At 51.4% G+C, this 20,799-nt stretch overlaps 2 protein-coding genes across 6 annotated transcripts in view; both read right to left on the reverse strand.

Moving 5' to 3' along the window:
* Positions 1 to 730: 730 nt before the first annotated feature.
* On the reverse strand, positions 731 to 9,034 carry LOC103603512 (protein O-mannosyl-transferase 1-like; the record flags this gene model as incomplete). The annotated part of the gene is made up of 9 exons (XM_008588048.1): positions 8,987 to 9,034; positions 8,212 to 8,363; positions 6,400 to 6,506; positions 6,158 to 6,208; positions 5,164 to 5,360; positions 3,659 to 3,789; positions 3,005 to 3,100; positions 1,764 to 1,856; positions 731 to 827 (listed from the first exon to the last, which is right to left on the reverse strand). Coding segments are annotated over exons 2-9 (894 nt in total), but the record flags the coding sequence as incomplete, so codon positions are not given.
* A 3,881-nt stretch (positions 9,035 to 12,915) lies between these two features.
* The window catches only part of PRRC2B (proline-rich coiled-coil 2B), an 87,197-nt gene continuing 79,313 nt past the window's right edge, over positions 12,916 to 20,799 (reverse strand). For 2 of the 5 annotated variants that reach the window (XM_008588044.1, XM_008588042.1), the window contains exons 29-32: positions 19,806 to 19,964; positions 19,018 to 19,109; positions 16,801 to 16,882; positions 12,916 to 15,444 (exon numbers count right to left, since the gene is read on the reverse strand). In XM_008588044.1, coding sequence (XP_008586266.1) covers positions 15,310 to 15,444; positions 16,801 to 16,882; positions 19,018 to 19,109; positions 19,806 to 19,964 — 468 coding nt within the window. In that variant the 3' untranslated portion in view covers positions 12,916 to 15,309. The remainder of the gene's footprint in view (positions 15,445 to 16,800; positions 16,883 to 19,017; positions 19,110 to 19,805; positions 19,965 to 20,799) is intronic. The other 3 variants (XM_008588045.1, XM_008588043.1, XM_008588046.1) reach the window with 2 other exon arrangements.

Genomic DNA, 20,799 nt, shown 5'->3' on the forward strand with positions numbered 1-20,799 from the left:
GCCGGCAGCACGCTGCATTCACGCTATCCAGAACCAAGTTGGAATCAGAAGCTGGAAGGACAGCGTGGTTCTCATTATGGAAATAACCCCAGGGCAACTGCTGTGCGTACAAGGCAGGGGCTGTATTTAGTGCTCGTCCTTAGACTCACAGCCTGTGAGTGGCCTGGTAATACTTCCTTCACACCGCACCGCCTTTCCCAGAGGCCCAATTCTGTAAGGGGAGCATGTTCCCTGGTCACTCCGAAGAGAAGCAACCACAGGCCCAGCTGCCTGGGTAACCCTGACAAGAGGGAACTTGTTAATGTGCAGCTGAGCACTTACTGAGAGGCTCCCCCTGGGTTGTGGGCTGTGGGGTGTGGGGTGGCTGGAGCTTACGTCCCACGTGCTTGGGAGCTGGTCCCAAGGGTGAACAGAGGGACAAGTCAGGGAGAACCTTCACCTGGCACCACCACATGAGCACACAAAGCCCAACACTGAGCAAACACTAGGCAGTTAGTCTTTGCGTAACTCACTCCCGACACAGGAAGCCACTCAGATTCCCAGGTTCCGCAGAGAAGGAACAGTTTGTTCCCTGGGAAACATCAAGGACTTTTTTCATGAAAGGTACTTACCTACTTTTCCATCTGAATCAGAATTACTCTGAAGGGCAGTTTTGTGTGTTCTGTCAGAAAGCACGTAGCCCTGGCTGGCAGCCCTGGCCGTCCAGCACCCAGCACGGCGCGTCACTCACCAGTCTCCAGAGGCTCTGTGCAGGCATGGAGATGTTGTAGTCAATGTAGCAGGAGACCTCCTGCGAGTGCGGGCTCAGCGGGGCTGCGACATCATGCCTGGACAACCAACAAAAACGGAGCGTTGGGGGCATCCTTCCAAGTCCTCTGAGAGGCAGTGACGGTTTCTTTCACAGGGAGAAAGGCCGCTTTTCAGAAACAAAGCCAGCTCAGCCAGAAGGAAGGACACTGGGCCCCGTTAGTCACACCTACTCAAACACTGAAGAGGCGGAAACTGCATTGATCACACTTCCAGGGGAAAAGCACACACTGATGAGGAATCTTACCGGAGGTACCACCCTTCCACTGTGTGGACGATGGAACCAAGCCCCAAGGGATGGGATCACTACCATAAGAGATGGAGTTTGCTTGTGTCCCAGAACTGCCTGATGCAGAGCCATGTGCCGGCTGGCTGGTGGCACCCTGAACACAGTGCCATGCCCAGCTGGCCTGGGACCCAGCGATGTGACACTGGAAGACATAGCTGCCCTTGGCGGTGTCAACTTCAATGTTCAGCAGCACCCGTTTCCCTCCCTCAGCAATCACGTTTTGTCACACTGTGCACCAGGCACCATCTGGAGCTGCAGACCCAGCAGTGGACAGAAAGACAAAGCCTCCCACCCCTTTGGGGAGAGCAGAGCACCAGGCTATGTGAGTGCCACAAGTAAAAACAAACAGGTGGGGGAAAGCACCTGGAGACACTTCTCAATGAGCTGACGTCTTGGTTGACACCTGAATAAACGAGTGAGTGGCTATACAGAGATCTGGGCCCAAGAACATTCCAGCAGAAGGAGCAAGCGTGAAGGTCCGAGGGGACACACTCGGTCATTTGGGGGGCTCACAGGGAGGCCAGGGTGACAGGGTGGAGGCTGTCGGGAGTCACCAGGAGGACCCTGGGGTCCCCTCCCCTGTGCTGGCAGGGCACGGCAGTAGCCGTGGTTTGCTCTGCACATGGACGGAGAGCGCAGCAGGAGGGAGGATGCGCGGAGCACTCACGTGTTCAGGAGGCGAGTGGTCATGCCATGGACCAGCTGCACGATGTCCCCGTGCCGCACGGGCCTTGGAGGGTTACTCACCACCAGCTGGTGCCTATGGAGACACGGCACTGTGGGGACCCCAGCCTCACTGGGAGGGGCCAGAGCTCTGAACTCCACACCAGAGACATGTGGGATTCTGCAGCCTCCCAGTCAGTTGTCCCTAATGAGGTGAATCCGTACAAAACAAAGCACGTACATTTCATTTAACTCTTTTCTGAAGGCTGAGGTCACTTTCCATACTTCCAAAAGAGATTCCTTTTGCCTCTGTCACACTCAAGTTGCTCTGTGTTTGTCTACGAATGCTACGGTGACAAATGTACCGAGCCTGCCTGGAACATCTTCTGACAGACAGATTCTTGGTTCTGTAATCACTCAGTAACTGTACATGGAGCACCTGTGAGGTCCCAGACTCTGCACTGGGTGCTGCGCATCTGGCTGCACAAGGCACATGGGGACCTGGTGCCCACACAGTACCACAGCAAATGGAAAACACGTGATGACTCAGCAACTGCACAACAGTGGGCAGTGACAGAGGGGAGGGTGGCGGAGGAGCCCCCCGGGCACTGGCGGTGGGTGCTGTGAGCACACCAGGCAGGCTGCAGAGGGAGCCACAGCATGCAGGGACGCAGTTCCAGGGGTAACCGAAGCTCAGGAGGGAGCTGGGCAGGAGAGTGACCTGATGTAAGTCACGCTTTAAAGACCACTCTCTTGGGGGTGCGGAGGCTGGAGTGGGCAGGGCAGGAGTGGAAGCAGATCGTTAGGGGAGGCGGGGGGATATGGGACGTGGATGGTCGAGATCTCATCTAGAGGCAGAATCCACAGGACTGGATGTTGGGGGAGAGAGCGAGGAGACCTCCTCCACCTGAGGCCTCGGCAAGGTGAAGCCACTTTTGAGAGATGAGGGCTGCTTGTTTTTGTAAAAGGGGAGGATGCTGGAGGGGTGTAGGAAGAGAGGAGTTTGGAGCATGCCTGTAAAACTCCTAAGAGGAGATACCGAGCAGGCAGTTCACTGAGGATCTCACAGTCTAACACCCCTGACCTTGGACTTATTGCGCAGAGCTGGTACTAAAGGCTGCAAGGGTTTGAATGAGTTCACTGGGGGAGGGCGGGGACAGACAGGAGGGCCCAGGGCAGCCAAGGACCCCACCTGGCCAGGCCAAGAGGTGAGCTCTGCTTTGCAGTCCCGGGACCAGCACTCACCTGCCAGGATCCTTTATAATCCACCAGTTATTGACATCTTTGAAGGGGTAGCAGGTCACCTGCTGCTGGTGGGAGCTGCCTCGGCCATTCTCGTACCTGCATGAAGAAGTCAACATAGAAATGTATGTGGACGTGGGTCAGCAAAGGGGCCCACAGGCCCTTCTCCCGAGGTGTCTGCAAAGGGGGGCAGTTTTCAACAGATACTACCTAGCCAGGTGTTTTGGGGAAATAAAGATGCAACAGGTGGAGAGTCTAAATCTAACAGAGCCGGAGGACGTGAACAGAGCAGCACCAAGGTCAGGCGGAGCTGCACAGCTGATTTTTCAACAGATACTACCTAGCCAGGTGTTTTGGGGAAATAAAGATGCAACAGGTGGAGAGTGTAAATCTAACAGAGCCGGAGGACGTGAACAGAGCAGCACCAAGGTCAGGCGGAGCTGCACAGCTGATAGCGGAATGCACCAGGGCTGCTGCGCGCCAAGTGCCTCCAACTGCTTCACACACGGAAATGACAAGCTCACCGGTCATCGGGACCCAGGAGCTCAACTTCCTTTTGACCCGCAAACTTCATAGAAAGTGGAAGTTGCTAACATAAGCAAAATTGTGAGAAAAAACATCCGATAATCTTCAAATCAAAATGCTCACTTTCCTTACATCATGGGGTAGGTGTTCTGGTGGGAGTGAAGCCAGCAGGGAATGGGTTTGCCAAAGACGCTCCTCAGAGTGACCTGGGAACCGAAGGCCACCTCCAGTGGCTGGCCTTGGGTGATCCGAGCTAGTCCTCCCTAGGGCAAAAGCAAAGAGTCAGCAAGTGAGAGAGAGAAACAAACCCAAAGTAGCCTTCCTGACGGCCACTCCTCCGTCTGGGGTGATATTCGGGGCAGTGGCAGTTAGTGTTATATAGTTACGATTATCAGTCACATAATCATGTCACATTATGTCATACATCATCATCAGAGCTCCCTCCCTCCGAGTGAGCACTGCCTCGGGGTCCGGCCAGGCACTCGGCCAAGCCTACAGCTTGCACCCTCCCTCATTCCCACAAGCACCCTCTGTAAGACACACAGCAGCACTCCAGAGTGCCACAGATGTGAAGATGGCAAGTTTAGAAACGGGGTGGGTAGACCTGTGGCTCACTCTGGAAAGTGTGGTGCTGATAACATCAAGACCACGGGTTTGGATCCCATATAGGGATGGCCGGTTATCTCACTGCACCAAGTCAAGGGTTAAGATCCCCTTACCAGTCATCTTTAAAAAAAAAAAAAAGAAAGAAACGGGGTGGCTACAGGGGACGATCTCCAGAGCCATGAAGGCAAACTCTTGGGTCTGAATTACACTTGCCACACCTAACTGTGTGAACTAGGGCAAGTCACTTAACTCTTCTGAGTCTTTATTTTCCTTATTTGCAAAAGACTGACTTTGTAGGACCTCCGTGAATGTTAAAACATTATAGAAGCATGGGGCCTCAAACAGAAATGCCACTCAATAAATAGTATCTCTTTGTATTGTCCAGTCTAACTTTTCATCTGATTTAACTTCATCTGTTCATAAACCTGAGATGAAAGATCCTTTCTGAAAAGGATCCACTAATTTATGAGTCCATCTCAACTGGCCAAGGCCTGGGAAGTGGTGGAATGGGGAGACGTTTTTATTTAGTGACAAACTTGGTTGGAGATGGAGGTGCTCATGGTGGAAGTGTACCTTGGAGCACTGTCTGGGCAGCCCCCCATTTTTAAAAAATTGTATTTATTTATTTAGTTTTAAAATTTACTTATTATTATAATTCTTTTACATTCAAAAATGTCATTGTGGAGCAGTGGGAGGAGGAGCAGGGGATAGGAGGATGGAGGTCAGGGCTGGCCCACCACAGGATCCTTTACTGGCCTAGTTGCAGAGGGCAGGCGGCGGGGGCATGGCCGAGGCCCTCAGCACCCCCAACCCCAGCTTGGGGGCCATGAGCCTCTTTTACATGGCCACAATACCACTACTGATCACGTACAATCACCTAGTTCAGCCATGCCACAGCCATGAGGTCACCCTGGGAGCAGGTGACTTGCAGAGTCAAGTCTGGATGAACCAGATGCACTTCCTAGTGCAGCTGTTCAGTAAACTCAAGTGCTCTCCTGGGCCCCGCACTGAAACATAACAAAGACCAGTACTAGGTTCTTCCCTGAGGGATACCAAGAGTAGGCAGGGGCCCAGTTCTTACCGATAAGCATCAACAGAGCTGCTCCCATGGCGGCACAATGAGAAAAGTGGAGCTCTGACACTATCTGGTAGGCCATGGGGACCGATAAAGCCCCTGCGAGTGCAGGCAGCAGGCGCAAGGACCACACAGGCACATTGCTACTGTATTCTGGAAAAGCAACCACATGGCAGAGCTGAGAGCACTGTGCACACACTATCTTAATATGCTGCAAGTGTGTTTTCAAACAGAGTTTCGTGTTCATAGACTCTAACATGCAAATTTACAAAACTGGGGCCCCTTCAGCAACTGAGTATGCAAACTATGGGTAAAGGCTTTGAAATTAGTTTTACAGAGTCGAAGAACCAGCTCTCACTAAGCACAGGTATTATGACTAGGGATTCTGAGATTAATGTTTTACTTATTTATTAATTTACCCAGACTATTTCTAAAAACAGTGTTGCAACATACAAAATTTACATGGACAAAAAATAATAGCAATGCAATGCAATATATGTACTAAAAACTAGGAATAAAATAAGTACTGTAGGGCCGGCCTGATGGCGCACTCGGTAGAGTGCGGCGCTTGGGAGCACGGCAGCGCTCCAGCCAAGGGTTCGGATCCCATATAGAGACCGGTCCGCTCACTGGTTGAGCACGGTGTGGGTGCGACACTGAGGGTTGCGATCCCGTTGCCGGTCGCAGTACGGGCGCGACACCAAGGGTTGCGATCCCATTACCGGTCACGAAAAAAGACAAAAAAAAAGGAAAAAAAAATAAAATAAAATAAGTACTGTAACACTAAGATTTTTACCAGACTTTTCAAAAGTCTTTCATGTATACCCAGATAATTTATTACACCCTGAACTCAGATTAATAAACTGCAGTTGTTAATCCCTATGAAAGCCACTCTTTCTCCATTCCAACATGTGCACATTTTAATAGAGGAAATGAAAATTATCTTTTACCTGCTCCAATTCTGTTCCATAAAAAGTTACCATCAAATCCTCCTAAATACCCTAAAATAGAAGATTAATCAATAACCATCCCATTCAGCAAATATTTCTGGAGTCCTGTGGCAGGCAACAAGGAAACAAGATAAATTAATAATAAGACAAAGTTTCTGCCCTCAAGAAATTTCACTGGTAAGTTTTAAATGTATGTGACAGCCTGAAAGGCAATGGCCACTTCTCTTACTAATGAACCTTACCTCCTAAGGCCAGCAGCATGTGGCCAAATGGTGGTCCACTGTCATCCAAAAAGAAGATCCGTTTCATGTAAAAGGAGATGTATTGCCCATAATATACCTCATCAAAACTGAGAAAAAAACAACAAACCCAACATTATATTCAAGTAGAAACATTAACTGTAATCAAAAGTTGAGAGGATAAATGTACATGTGTTTCCAAATGTGTGAGCGAACAGCAAAGGTCAGATCTTTACTCCGACTGTATCCCATCCCCCAGTATCTATACGGCATCCTCCATGCATAGGGACAAGGTGGAAAATTCACCAAGAACAGTTGGCACTCAGGATGCTTGCCCCATACAGATTCTACTTCTCTGACTAGTTTTTGATGATTTAGGTGCGCACTACCAGCCAATCTACTGAAATACTCCATGGGAAGGGCTAACTGCCCTCCCCTGGGGACCACCAGCATGGGTCTGTGGCTACAAGTCGGAATCAGACCTGGTGACCCAAATAAACAGTTGTAGGTGGGAAAGGAAGACATGTAGGAATAATATGCAATAAAATGTTTTCAGACAATTGAGAAAATCCGATGATACCGAGGAACTGCTGTCAATTTCTTAGGTGTGATGCTATAGTGGTTATGTGATTTTTCTTTTTAAGAATCTTCATCTTGGGCCGGCCCAGTGGCGCACTGGAGAGTGCACCGCTTGGGAGCGCGGCGGCACTCCCGCCGAGGGTTCGGATCCCATGTGGAGACCGGTTCCCGCTCACTGGCTGAGCGCGGTGCGGGCGCAACACCAAGGGTTGCGATCCCGTTGCCGGTCAGTAAAAAAGGAAAAAAATTTCTTAGGTGTGATGCTATAGTGGTTATGTGATTTTTCTTTTTAAGAATCTTCATCTTGGGCCGGCCCAGTGGCGCACTGGAGAGTGCACCGCTTGGGAGCGCGGCGGCACTCCCGCCGAGGGTTCGGATCCCATGTGGAGACCGGTTCCCGCTCACTGGCTGAGCGTGGTGCGGGCGCAACACCAAGGGTTGCGATCCCGTTGCCGGTCAGTAAAAAAGGAAAAAAAAAAAAAAAAAAGAATCTTCATCTTTTAGAAATATATACTGAATTACTAATGAATGAAATATAATGTCTAGGATTTGTTCAAAGTAACCCAGTGCAGGGAGGGGGCTGGCTGTGAACTGATAATTTTATTTTTAATTTTTGGCAGCTGGCTGGTACAGGGATCTGAACCCTTCACCTTGGTGTTACCAGCACCATATTCTACCAAGTGAGCTAACTGGCCAGCCTGAACTGATAATTGTTGAAGCTAGGTGATGAATACTCTGGTGGTGGGGGATCATTATACTATTCTCCCTACTTTTGTACATGTTTGATGTTTTCTGTAATAAAAAGTTGAACAAAAAAGAACATATATATCTATCAGTTAATAAACAGCCCTTCAATAACAACAGCAATCATTTCCGGTTATGAAAAAATAACACACTGAGCTCTCTAAACAAGGAAGGCTCACTTCCAAGTCCATCAGTACTCTGCCTTCCAAATTTTAAAATGGTTACCTAAGGCTGGTAACCACATTTTCCTCTACAGCACCTGTTTTTAAGGGGCCAAGTTTTATTGGCTACAAACCTATGGGGCAACCAAAAGGGTGCATCCTGCAGGGACTGTCCTGAGGATAAACGGGTCTCTCCTCTCACTGCCAAAAACATCCATCACCAAGAACCCAAGAATTACACTCTCCCATTTATGCTGTTTAAAAAGGCACGTCCTGTCACAAATTATAATTTTTTCTGGATTCACCCCAGAAATGAAGTTGTTTGGCTTACACCACAGCCCGAGGATAGGTGAGTTGCCACAGTCGGCTCAGTAACCCCACCCCAGTCAGAGCCACAAGGTTCAAGTTGATGTCAGTTGTCACCACTACAGGGCGCTTCAAAAAGCCCAACATCTTGCACAAAAGCAGGCTTAGGGGGATGCCCTGGGAAGGAAGGAAAGAATTGTCATCAATAAGGGGAGGCAACCCTGAAGAGCTCACGAGAGGCTACACACAGGATTCCAAACCACCCTGGCCCCCAGCGCAGGGAGCATCCCTCCTGGAAGGTTCCTGCGCCTTCCGCACAAAGGCCGGGGTGCAGGCATTTGGGTAGGAGGAGGGGCACTAGCAGTCAACCCGGGGCGGTGGGGGGGTTCATGAACCTCAAGACTGGACATTCCCTCACTTCACCAGCTCATCCCACAAACGCCTGCCGGGCACCTCCTGGGCGCGAGGCCGCTGTTAACGCACGACGGGCGGTGCGACCGCGGCCCCCCGCGCCGGCCGCCCCTCCTCTCTTCCTGCGCCCCCTTTCTTGCCTGGAGGGTGGAGCACTGTCCCCGGACGCGCCATTCCCTGCCCGAGGCTGGCCTTCCCTGGAGCTTCTCTGGAGGCTGCGCGGGGCCTGCGGCGCCCCTTCCCGCCCCCGGGCCACACGTTCCCTGGACGGCCCCTCCGTGCCTCCGTGAGGTGTCCCGGAGCCCACTCCCGGCTCGGCCGTCCCGCGCTGACAGATCCTCCCGAGCCCCGGCTGGCTCTGATCCCCGGCGCCGCCCAAACGTACTCACGTTTCTCCGAGTGTCCGCAGAGCCGCAGCCCGCGCCCGGTCGTCCTGCTCGACGCTCGATTCGCCGCGCCTGCCGGGCCCGACAGGCAGCGGTGCGCGTGCGCGCCGGGCGAGGGCGCAGGCCGCGGGCAGTGGAGGCACGCGCACCTCGCGTCATCAACTAGGATCTGGGAGCGCTACGTACTCTGTGCGCATGCGTATCTCTTAAAACCCACGGCGGACTCGCGTGCGCGTTCTGCAGCTTGCTTTTCCGCGGCCTCTGCTGGCGGAGCGAGGGCGGAGGTCAGCCGAGGCCGCCGCCTCCCTTCCCGGGCTCCTCCGCCCAGCGTCCAGAGCCTTTCCCAGGGCCTGCCTTACAGCCCACACGTTTCCCCTGAACGATGGGCAACCGGAGGAGCAGGCGGCGGCAGCACGACCCAGAGGATGGGTCACTCTTCTCACCAGCCTCGCCCCTTCTCGATCCTGTAGTCTATTTGTATTTCATATACGTGGACGAAAACTATACTGCAGATTTGATAACCTGGATTATGGTTCTTATTAGGCCTCATGGCTGGCTTAACATCAGCACAGCCAGTTTAAGCAACTTTCCCCCTCCTCCCCCTCCCCTGGGAAGGGGTAAATATTACCTTTATCATCAAGGGAATGTCTTGTGGGCTGCGTCTAAGCAGGCTTGGGGCTGGAATGCTTGGTACTGAGAAAGTCGCTAATCAAGAGCCTGTGCCCTAACTGACCACAACGACTGTGTCACCTTGCAAACCACTGATTTCAAAATTGCCCATTACTCTGTAAGAACCCTCCCTCAAAGTCTTATAAGCCTCCTGAGTTCCTGAGTTCGGGGGAACTGATCTGGCTCAGTCTCCCCTCCACGTTAATGGAATAAAGCTTTTGACTGAAATGGTGCCTAGCTCAGGTCTCTCTCTCCCTTTTCTCCGTCTTGCCGAACCCTAACAGTTCTTCACTGTTAGCGAGGGTTATTTTTTGCACGGTGGCCAATCCAGCATTAGATGACACCAGTTAAGAACACAGAAACTTCGTTCTTGGCTTACCCACAGGCAGAGAGGGTTCCATGGGCCCCAGGAGAAAGTGGGGCTGGGCTCTGAGCTTTGATCATATAAGCAGTGGTAATGCTCCAGGATTCAGAGCCTCTGTCCTGAGGGCACTCAACCTCAGGAATGGCTCCTTCAGGGCCAAGCTCCTTGGGAAGGTCTGTGAGTCACCTGTCCCTTGGGGCAGTGGGTGTGGCTGTCAGAGCTGAGAGATGCCCATGCCCAGGCCCCTGATTCCCTTCCATAGTCAAGAGGCTCAGAAGAAATCTGAGGAACTGGGGTTCCTCATGGAAAGTGTCACACTTTCTTGTGGGTAATTTCTAAGGTTTTTGCCCAGTTCTAGGCACTATGCTAGATACTACCAGTGACCTCCTTGAATCCACACTACCCCAAGATGTGTACACCATTACAATCCATGTTTTACAGTTAAGGAAATTGTGCCTGAGTGGTGAAATGTCTTTCCCAAAGTCACACAGCTAGGTGATGGCAGAACCAAGAAGTACTGCCTGAACCCCAATCTAAACTCTTCACTGCCCCAGGCCTGGCTTGTTCCTTTCCCCAACAAAAGTGCAGCAAAATCCTCTCCCACTTCCTGCAAAAGGTCTGCTAGAAGTGCCAACACGACATGCCACACCAAATGCTTGGCCTCTGACCAACCCACTTCTCATCGGAAGTGGGGGGAGGGCAGGCAGGTACCCCGCACACCCACGAGGCCATCCACAGGAAATAGGGTGAGGACCACCATATGCTGCCACATTTTGAAGATACACCTTAACCACAGGTTTTAATCCCTTCTCTGTATTGCTTTCAGTTAAGGCATTCCAGCCAAGCCACTCCTAATTTCCGTGTAAATTACATTTAAAAAATTAGAATTCTTCCATCTGTAGGTCTCTCCAGTCAACTGACTGAGAAAAGAGGGACACACAAGCTGAGAAAGCATGTTCAGTTTTATTATTATTTTTTTTTTACTTTTTTAAAATTTAAATAAGGAGAATTCTTTCATACGGAAAGAGCTAGTACAATCACATATTTGAAAGGAGAAACAACAGGTGCTAGACCGGAGGGAACGGGCGCAGGGTGAGAGTGCCGGCACTGGCCTGGGGAATCCATGATTCCATTTCCCATCCAAGGTCAAAGTTTCCCAAAAATAATGTATAAACAAACTGCACATTAATCAATCACCTTTAGCCATCGTCTGCCCTTTCAAATATCTGGTCTACATGAAAAGACAAAGAGAGGAAAGGCCAAAATAAAAAAAAAAGGAAACAAAAGTACAACCCTCTCAAGAACAAAACAAAAACCTCCAAATCCTTTTCACTATGCAAGGCATGAGGTCAAAAGCTTTTAAGTACAGTGTCCTCTTTAAACAATTGAAGAGCATCGTCCACACAGAGCCTTCATGGGCATTTCCGCTCTGAGGCTGTGTAACATGCTGAAGACAGGACCCTGGGACACTGCCATCTTAGAGGCCACCAAACTGGGGTGGAGAAATGGTGAACAGCAGGTCTCATATGCCAGGAAGGTCACCAGTCAAATGTATTGGTGGCCTGGTGGGGAGCATGGCTAGATGACTGACAGTGTCTGTCCCCAACACCGAGCCACTCCAATCCTGGATGACCTACTTGTCTTAGGCCCATCTCACATTCAGAGGAGAGCTGGCTTTCTGGATGTCTGCATTTCCCATTCATCATAGAACTTGACAAAGCACATACCCCCTAGTATCCTTGGTTGTCAAAGGCCGTTTCCAACAGACCCTCCAACCAGGATTGCTCTGCAGTAAGAGAAAAGGGACAAATAAAGACTTGAGAGGCAACATGCAGCTACTTGGCAGAGGGGGATCAAACAGCAGAGAAAGGGGGCTTTTCCAGACTTGCCACATGCTGCCTCTTTGGGCCAGTTCACGACACGGCTGTGCACCCACGTGCACACTCAGCCTCCTCAACTCTGAGCAACAGTCACAAATTTCAGCACTGACCATCCAGAAGGCAGATCCAGAAGACAGGAGGGCGATGGCCAATATTTAACAAAATACCCCAATGTTCCTAGAAGTGGCTGAAATGACCAGGGCTTTAGAATGGAGCCAATTTTCCCAAATGTGTAATAAAGTCATTTGTTTCTCTCCTTAAGGAACCTAGAGCTAGAAGTGTTCTATGAAGTTTGAAAACATTAATAATGTGAATAAAAAAGGGGAAACGAACGGTAAGAAAACCAGACCAAATGCAGCTGGCAGAGAAATCTTCAGTGGGTAGACGACACATTCCAGACACACCCCACTCTGTATTTCACTCCACTGAGCAGCTGGCAGTGGACAAATGCTACTGCAAGGTCACTGGCTGCTGAGCAACGGGTTGCACCATCGATGGCCCAGGCACAGCGACCAGCACCAGGAGGGCAACTTGAGCAGGCAACAGTGGGAGGATTCTGGTCCCACCACCCCCACCCACCACAGCAGCAGAGACGGTAAGCACTGGTCTTCACTGTTCCTGCCAAAAGCCCTGTGGCATCTCGGCGCTCTGAGGATGGGGGTTTGAAACCAAAATAAGACCCTAAGTCCTATTACCTTGAGCTTGGCTCTAAAATCACACGAAAGGAAGAGAAATATTGCACCTTAAAAATGTCTCTGCACTAAAAACTGCATTTAATCAGACCAAAGAAGGGGCTGGGGTATCAGAAGGCCTGAGGCCTGCCCTCTGCCCCGTAGGATCTAATTTAAAATCTGCCGAAGCTTAGGTCACACACAGGTGTGAATACACTGAACTTCACATGCAATTTCCTGGCCTTTCCTGCACAGAATTATTCAGACATTATATATAAATAGAGCAGTGAAAGTTTACTTTTTTTTTTTCCACCTAGACCTACAACATCAATACATATAAATAAATTCTAGTGTTTTTTGTTTTTATTTGGGGTGAGAGGAAGGGGGAAATATGGGGTAAGAGAAAAGGGCTGGAGAACAGGTGACCTTTTGTTTGTATTTTTTTCAAAGAAGTATGGTCATTTTGATGGCAGGTTCACCTGAAGGATAAATCTTGAGTTTGTAACACCATCCAGGACTATTCTGTCCAATTTCAAATGAGAAGACCTTTTTCTTTTGACAAATAACGTGCACCGGCATTAGGTGTGGGTGTGCAGGCAGAAACAAAGGCGTGTGGCTCCAGCAGGCTCAGGACTCCTCCAGGGACACTGGCAGTGGGCTGGGCGGGGGCAGAGTGCTCCTCATGGGGCCAGCGAGCAGAGGCTTGCAGGCAAAGAGCAGGAAAAAACAGGTGAGGGACACAGGCAGATGAGGGCCGGGGACGCCGTGGGGGGGCAGCCCTTGAGAAGGGACTGCAGTAGAGACTCGGGGATGAAGGAAGGACATGCTGGCAAGAAATAAGGTCTGAGGGTGGAGGCAAGAAGGGGAGTTGCTGAAAGCAGTAAAGCATCTCAGTAAAACTGCCCCTTTCCAGATGGCACTGGGGAGGACACGGGGCACTGTTTACTGGGAAGCTGAATCCCACTTCCATAAAACGGTGAGGAGCAACAAGAAGTTTCTTCAGCAGTTCCTAAGACGCTTTTTCCCCTGTGCTCTATTCTAGAAACAAAGCTTAGAACCCAGAGCCCGAGCGGCTGTGACACAACCACAGTGACCGTGAGGGCTGACTGTGTGTGGGGTGCATCCCACCCTCCTACTTACTGCATGTTCTCTGAGCCAGGTCTCCATTGGAACCACCAGCAGTGGCAGGCAGCAACTCCTACAGGTAGAAGGCTGGTTAGTGACCCTACCCCTCCCCTTTCCTTGGCATAACATAATCTGGGATGATTTCCTTCTATTTCTTACTTAAAAACAAGGCCAGCATATAATGGTTCCCAAAAATATTTTACTAAAGGTGGCTCTGCAGACTTAAGACACTGTCCTTTCTCTGTAGGCTGCCCAGGCTGCTTTAGAAAGACAGGCAGCCCTGCAACCCACTCTCACCTGGGACACTGCCCTGGAGGCCTGCAAAGACGACTGAGACTGACCCCTGCTGCTTGGTTAGCTCATGTCCCTCCATCCCAGCAACCTGAGTCTGCTGCTGAGAGTGAAGAGGAAGAGCAAAAGGAAAAACCCTATGGGCACTATGTAGGGACCACTTGCCCTTGCTATAGACTTGATCAAACAAATGTCCACATACTCCTGTCACTGTGGTTTAGTGATGAGTGGCATGAGAGGTGGAGACAGAGGTCTAGAGGAGAGACAGGAGGCTCCAGCAGAGGAAAGGAAAATGACAGATTACGGAAGCCTTCGAGGAAGGGAAGTGAGCGGGAACACATAGCAGCCCGAGGGGCAGGGGTGGAGCCCAGAAGCAGAGCAGACCAATGGGGCCTGTGGTGGTCACCTTGGCCACACAGCCAATCTGGAAAACGCCAATGACTCTGTCTCTGTGATTCACCCCTGGTGTTCAGCAGTCAGCGAATTCACTGGCTTTAGGAAAGCCCAGGACAGAAATTTTGTGTAATTCTTACGCCAAAGCATGACCAACTTCACGGGGCTGCCCACAGGCCAGGGGCTGGACCTGACCAGGACAACAAGTTGCCTGCTGCTCTGCTGGCCCCACCAATTCCAAAGCAGGAGCTGAACCCCAGACTGCACATTCCTTTTTGCAAATAGCCTCAAAGGTTAACCATCTGAGAGGGAGCAGGAGGAGATGCACTCTTAAGAGTCTTCTCTTAAGGTATTGCAGTGACAAACCAAATTAAACAGGACAGAGCTTAAAGGAAACTGCAGGAGACAGAAGAGGGGTAAGGGAGAGGATGGTGAAGACCGAAGAAAAGTCCTGCTATACAGACGTAGCTTGCGTTTTTGTTTTCCTTTCCCCTTTGTAAAAACCTTAGCTGCTTTTTAAAACAAAAAGTCTCAAACTAAAAGAACCCTGCTGCCAAACCACTGTGCCTGGGGATGCGGAGGCTGGGCCGGAAGCACTGCAGAGAAGGCTCCCCGGCTGCGAGGAGGACAGGGTGGCGCCAGGCAAATCTGGACTGCACAGAGGCCGAGTCACACCACAGTCATGTTGGGAAGGAGAAGAGGAGAATGAAGGAGTCGTTTGTTTTGTTTGTTCCATATCAAAGCAAGCAGGTCAATGCCATATATCCACAGTGCAAGCTGGTTGACAATGGAGCTTTCAGGAGTGGAGGAGAGAAAAGAGATCTCTCGGTCAGAGCCAGGTGGTGGATCTGGTGAGGTTCCCTTGATTGGCTGGCAAGGCCAAGTGGTGGCACCTGCCCCATCGGGGCAAGGTGAGGTGGCAGCTGGACACTTTCAGGCCTTACTCTCCTCCACTTTGATCGCCCGAGGCTTGATTGCGCCTGTTCGTTTCACCTGGGAGGCGGCCGAGGGGGACTCCTGCAGCTTCACGGCTCCCAGGCTGGGTTTTTCATCCACTCGCTGTTTTGCCTTTGGACAGATGAACGGAAAACACAAAGTGACCCCAACGCAGAAACACCTGTTTGGATGCACAGTTCCCACCACTTCCTTCCTGCTCCCGAGTCGCACAGAAAAGCTATGTATGCTAAGCAGTCCGTTTCTGGGCTGAAGGACCAGAACTAGAAGGCCCTCTCCTACTAAGAACGTGGTGTGGGACTACTCTATCCCCCCCCACCACCACCACCACCACGGGCACTGAGTGCAGTGATTCAGAGAGGCAGGGAAACGCCAGTCTTCCACAAAGAGCTCAGTGAGGACACATCTTGGGCAGAGGCATTCCTGGCCCCAAGGCTACTGGACCTTTTCCAATCAGTGCACCTACGCCCCACAGGCACAACAGCCCCTTCACATAGATCCAAGTGCCCTGGATCACAAAGATCCAGCCCCTTCACGTGGATCCTACAAGTCCTGGAGCCCCCAGTTGTATGCCAAGGGGTGGGTTGGGCCCTCTAGGAGGACATGATTCTCCTAGATCTTTGATCATGATTCAGTCAAGACTCTCCCCCGACCCCCAACTTCGTAAAACCCTTTCTCCAGGACTCTAGTTTGACCTCGAGATTCCCTATCAGGGTTCCACTAGTCTGCAGCTCTGAAATGAAATGTGTCACAGGGCGGCCAGCCAGACCACTGTCCCCACACAGTGGTCTGAACTCTGGAAGAAAGCTTTAGAAGCTCATTCCATACAACTCAAGCAGTGACCCCAGGGGAACCAAGTATGGAGGAGTGAATTGAGAGCGAAGGCCCTCCCACAACCACCAGCCAGTAATGCTGATTTTATTAACAACCCAGGCCTGAGGGGCCTGTACTCTGGAGCCCTCGCACAGGTTTTAGGTGGTAGCAAAGAAAATAGTGCCTGTAGGAAAAGACACTGAGAGATCCTTTTTACTATAAAATGGGAAAACTTAATTCCACCTGTGAGCCCACCCAGCCCAGACAAAGACGAGACACACCACCTACTAGAGCTAGCACACGCACACACACACACCCCAGCTTCTACAGCTAACCCGCAGACCTAATCAAGCCTCCCAGAGCGCCTTCACAGCCCCAAATGGCTAGGGGATGGTACACCTTCTGGCGTCACCTCCTCAGAGGAATCAGTATCCTTCCTTCTTTGCAGGACAAGGAAGGATCCAGACGCCCATCAAGAGGAGAAATGCCTTCGCCAGGAGGAACTCGGGCTGCCCGGCTCCTGGTACCATGCTCTAACCGCTAGGGCATGTCTCTCTTTAGAAAAGGAGCAAATAGGTTGGAAAGTCCCTTCTCTTTTGGCGCTTGGAGACGGGCCTAACTGGCCAGGGCTGGAGGGTCTGGAAAGCCATCTTCTACCTGTTGAACGTAGTGTCCCTGCACAGAGCCCATGTTAACTGCTGATCCAGAGGGCTTCCCACTGGGGCTAGCAGAGCTAGGCCTGAAAAAACCAAAGGCAGGGGTTGAGAATACACACGTGTCACCACAGAAACGGAGTCAAAGCCTAGCACACGGAGGAGGAGGCACGAGGAAGGAAGGGCCCTTGGGCCAGAGGCACTCGCTCTGGGCAGTCCGTAGAGCTCTCGGATGGAAAAAACCATAGACCTAAGATAGCCAAGAATGCAGAAGGGGGAAGAGGGTAGTTTTCACTTCAAACATAGCACCTCCAAGACAGAGCTCACGGAGATGCGCCCAGAGGAGAGGAGAGGAGAGGCTGAGGCCCACACACAGGCAGACACTTCTGTCCTACTATCTCTCAGGGTTTGGAGGGTCTGGACCAACATGATGCAGAGCCCCAGACAGAAGGTCTATGAGCCCAGTGCTAAGCCAGACGCTGCTGAGGACTTTTCCAGTCTTTACTTTTAGAAAGGGGGAGGGGGGAGAAGAGGCAGGGAACAAAAATGTACAACATCCTCCTAAATGTGTTCTATTGGCCGCTGGTTCCCAGAGATGTTAATTAGGTGCTACTCCATGAAAAATAAGGCTTTGTCGCCCAAAAGCATAAGTGCTGCGTGCACGAAGTCGAACAGCACCCCTGTCTGTGGGGCTGCTTCAACTCTGCGCTGGTGAGTGTTGGCACACCACTCCCCAACGAGCTGTCTCAGACACAGCACACCCCCGAGTATCTGACCAGGGAACCGTTTTTTGCAGGGCATGTCGTAGCAGCCCTGTTTCCAGAAAACTTTGGGAAACACTGCTCTATAAAACGACTCCAATTTCCCCAACCTCCCTAAAATTCCATCAAAACAAAAGCTAGTAATTAAGGCTTATAGTTCTAAATATTCTCCAAAGAGTAAAACTGCTGCCACTGCTACAATTGAACAGACACAGGAGACTCTTGTTATGTGAGCTTCCATGTTCTGGACTTGGCCTCTGGGGAAGGCCCTGCAGCTGGATGCTGCGGGAACGTGCCTCCGATTGCAGGGGAGCTGCCACATTTATTCACACTCAAAGCGTCCTTCTTCCTCCCGAATCCTACTCATTGTTTCGATACAATTCTGCTGTTTTGGCCTATGTGAGAGATATGGTAGGAAAACAAAACATACTAACAAACAAAAATAAACGAAGCCAAGAGAGTGAAAATAAGAAGAGAAAATATGATGAAATGGGGAAAAACTCACAAAAATCCCTCTCTCTGGAAATGAAGTTAGAAGTGTGGAATGACATGCTAGAGGAAGAGCCTGACACACGAAAAGCATCAGTGGGGCAGTGACTACAGCAAGAGTGGCTCATGGGCAGCGGGGCTCCCACTTGTAAGCGCTCTTCAAACAAGCAAGCACCCACATGTTCATGGGGTGACCTGGAAGCACCTAGAGCGCTGCAGGTCACATATGTCTGTTCAGTTCATTTGCAGACACAAAGTATCTCCAAGAATCTCCCACACGTAACAGAGTCAACGGCACAAGCCCTCAGGGCCCAGAGCCAGCGCAGGCTCCCCACCCCTGCACAGGTGAAAGGCAGCTGAACCAGAGCCTCTCCACCATGCTCCAATGGAGCCGCCTCTGAGTCCCACTAACGGAAGTTGGGACAGCTACCAGAGGCAGAGACAGAAACAGAGGAAGCAAAAAGAGGGGACCGGCTTGCAGTGTGGAAGGAAGGGCTCCAAGAGCCCAACAATAAAAGTACCCTGGCAGGAGTCAGAGGGCAAGCTCAGGTGAAAGAGACCCTGGGAAAGGCCATTGTCCTCCCCTGGCCAGGTGTGGCTTTCTCAGCCAGTGGGTCCTGTTTCTAAAATCTGGTGAGAAAGTGGTGAATAGTCAAGGTGGGTCCTGACATACATGAAAACATTAATTAGCCGCCCCTTTTCTACCTTTTCAGAAAGCTCTCCAAATCCAGAGCACCTTAGTATGATTAAAAACAAAACCACTCTTCCGATTCTCCTTTTCCCATGATTTACTAAAACACGAGCGTGTTCCAGAACTGAAGCTTCATGGTTACACATTGGCCTACAAAGAGGACTGGGCCTGGGGCTCCTCAACCACTCCCCCAGGGCCCACAGCTGCTTCCAAGCCACTGGATCACAGCTAAGGTGAATGCTTGTCTATGTGGCATCCAACCCCCAGGGCGCGTCTTTACCTGTAGGTTTGTGGCGATGGTACAGAACCTCCTGTAGGAACATTCTGTTTACTGTCAGCAAAGTGGAAGCCTTTCATCTCCATCTGAGAGGACTGAAGAGACCAAGCAGCAACAAGTTGTCATTTGACGGCCCTGGAGATAGCCTAGCCTTCAGTGAACCACCCCGGGCAGATCTGATGGGGACCCATGAGAACTTCCAGAGAAGAGTCTCCTAGAGCAATCTGCAACCCCTCCTCTCCAACCCAAGCTCAAAAGAGGACTTTTTCTTAGAAGCAGGAACCATTGCAACATTTTTGTTCTGTTCTCTCCAACTCAGGCTCAAGAGGGCTTTTTTCTAAGTGGGGTGGGAGAGCTAGCTGGGCACAACCACACGGGCTGGCCAAGCTGTGAAGGTTTGCCTCTACTCCAGAGGTCATCCCCTCAGAACCCCCGGGGATGGCTGGTGAGACCCACTCAATCACAATCTCTGGAACCTGCATCTCCAAGGTCCCACATGTGTTTCCTTGGCTGTCTTGACCCTTAGCAGCAACCGCATGCACCTTCCTGTCTGACCTGGCATTCCTTGCCCAAGCTTGTTCACTTTCCCAGTTTACATATCAACCAAGCAGTTCCTGACCTCTGAGACTGCGAGGACTTTGCAGCATGGGAAAGAGGTGGTCTGGTGAGGTGAGGAGCCCACAACCCATGCCAGTGGCATTTTCTACCACACAGAAGGTCTTAACTACCTAGGAAGGGCTGGCAAGACACGGCTCCATGCCCAGATCACAGGCAGATGGGCTCATCTTTACCTCTCTGCTGGTGTTCAGGATTGGCGGCTGGGACCCAGGTGGAGGAATCCTTCGGGGGGCTCCGACAGAAAGGCTCTGCCCCGGTGGCAGCTGAATGGACTGTGGCAGGATCAGCGGCTGCTGCCCAGAGCCATACCGAGGCAGTGGCATGGTCAGCTGCTAGACAACAGGGACAGACAGGAGGAGGAAGGGGTGTTGAGGAGAAAGCCTCAAACACGCATGTGAGGGCAACTGCATGACAAACTTCAGATTTCTATTTCAGAGAATCAAAGGTAGGCCCAGGTGCAGCAGCAAAGACTCCAGACTTCCACTGCAGCACAGCAGAGACGTCCCTAGATCTTACACACTTGACGGCAGGGGCAAGTCCTCCCGCAGGAATGTGGTAAGTGGTGAAGAGATAAGGGCGAAACCAAGAGGCAGGGGTTAAGGTGAGAAGGCAGTGGTGCACACATGAGTCCCCCCTACATGTCTTTGGCCGCTTCGGCCTCCACCCAGCAGGTACTCACTGAAAGCACACAAGAGGCTGGCAGCAGGACACCGGCAGATGCAGGCAAGGGTGATGACGGGGCAGCACGAGCAGCTCGGAGACAGCTGCTGGGTGCTCAGAGTGGCACAGAGCCTGTGTGTTGTGTGTGAGTGTGCATGCATGTGCCAGGCAGGGTGGGCAAGGAGAGGATGAGTGAGAGTCAGGAAGGCTGCTTAGGAAGAGATGGCCACCAAGCCACAGAGAGAGGACAGTGGCACAGGAAGTGCGCCTGCCTTCTTCCGTGCAGCACAGACACACAAGGATTCTGCTGCTGTGCAATACGGTAGTGGAAACTGAGACCCAACTGGACTCTGAGACTCAGTGTCTTTGGAAGCATGTTCTGGCAGAAGAGCGGGCGCACTGCAAGGCCTGAGTGGCCACTTCTGCAGCCCAGAATGAGAAGGTGAGGGGTGGACACTCAGGACAGGGACCGGGGGGGGGGGGGGGGGGGGGGGGGGGGGGGGGGGG

Source organism: Galeopterus variegatus, unplaced genomic scaffold, assembly GCF_000696425.1.
Source record: "Galeopterus variegatus unplaced genomic scaffold, G_variegatus-3.0.2 Scaffold4646, whole genome shotgun sequence".
NCBI lineage: Eukaryota > Metazoa > Chordata > Mammalia > Dermoptera > Cynocephalidae > Galeopterus > Galeopterus variegatus.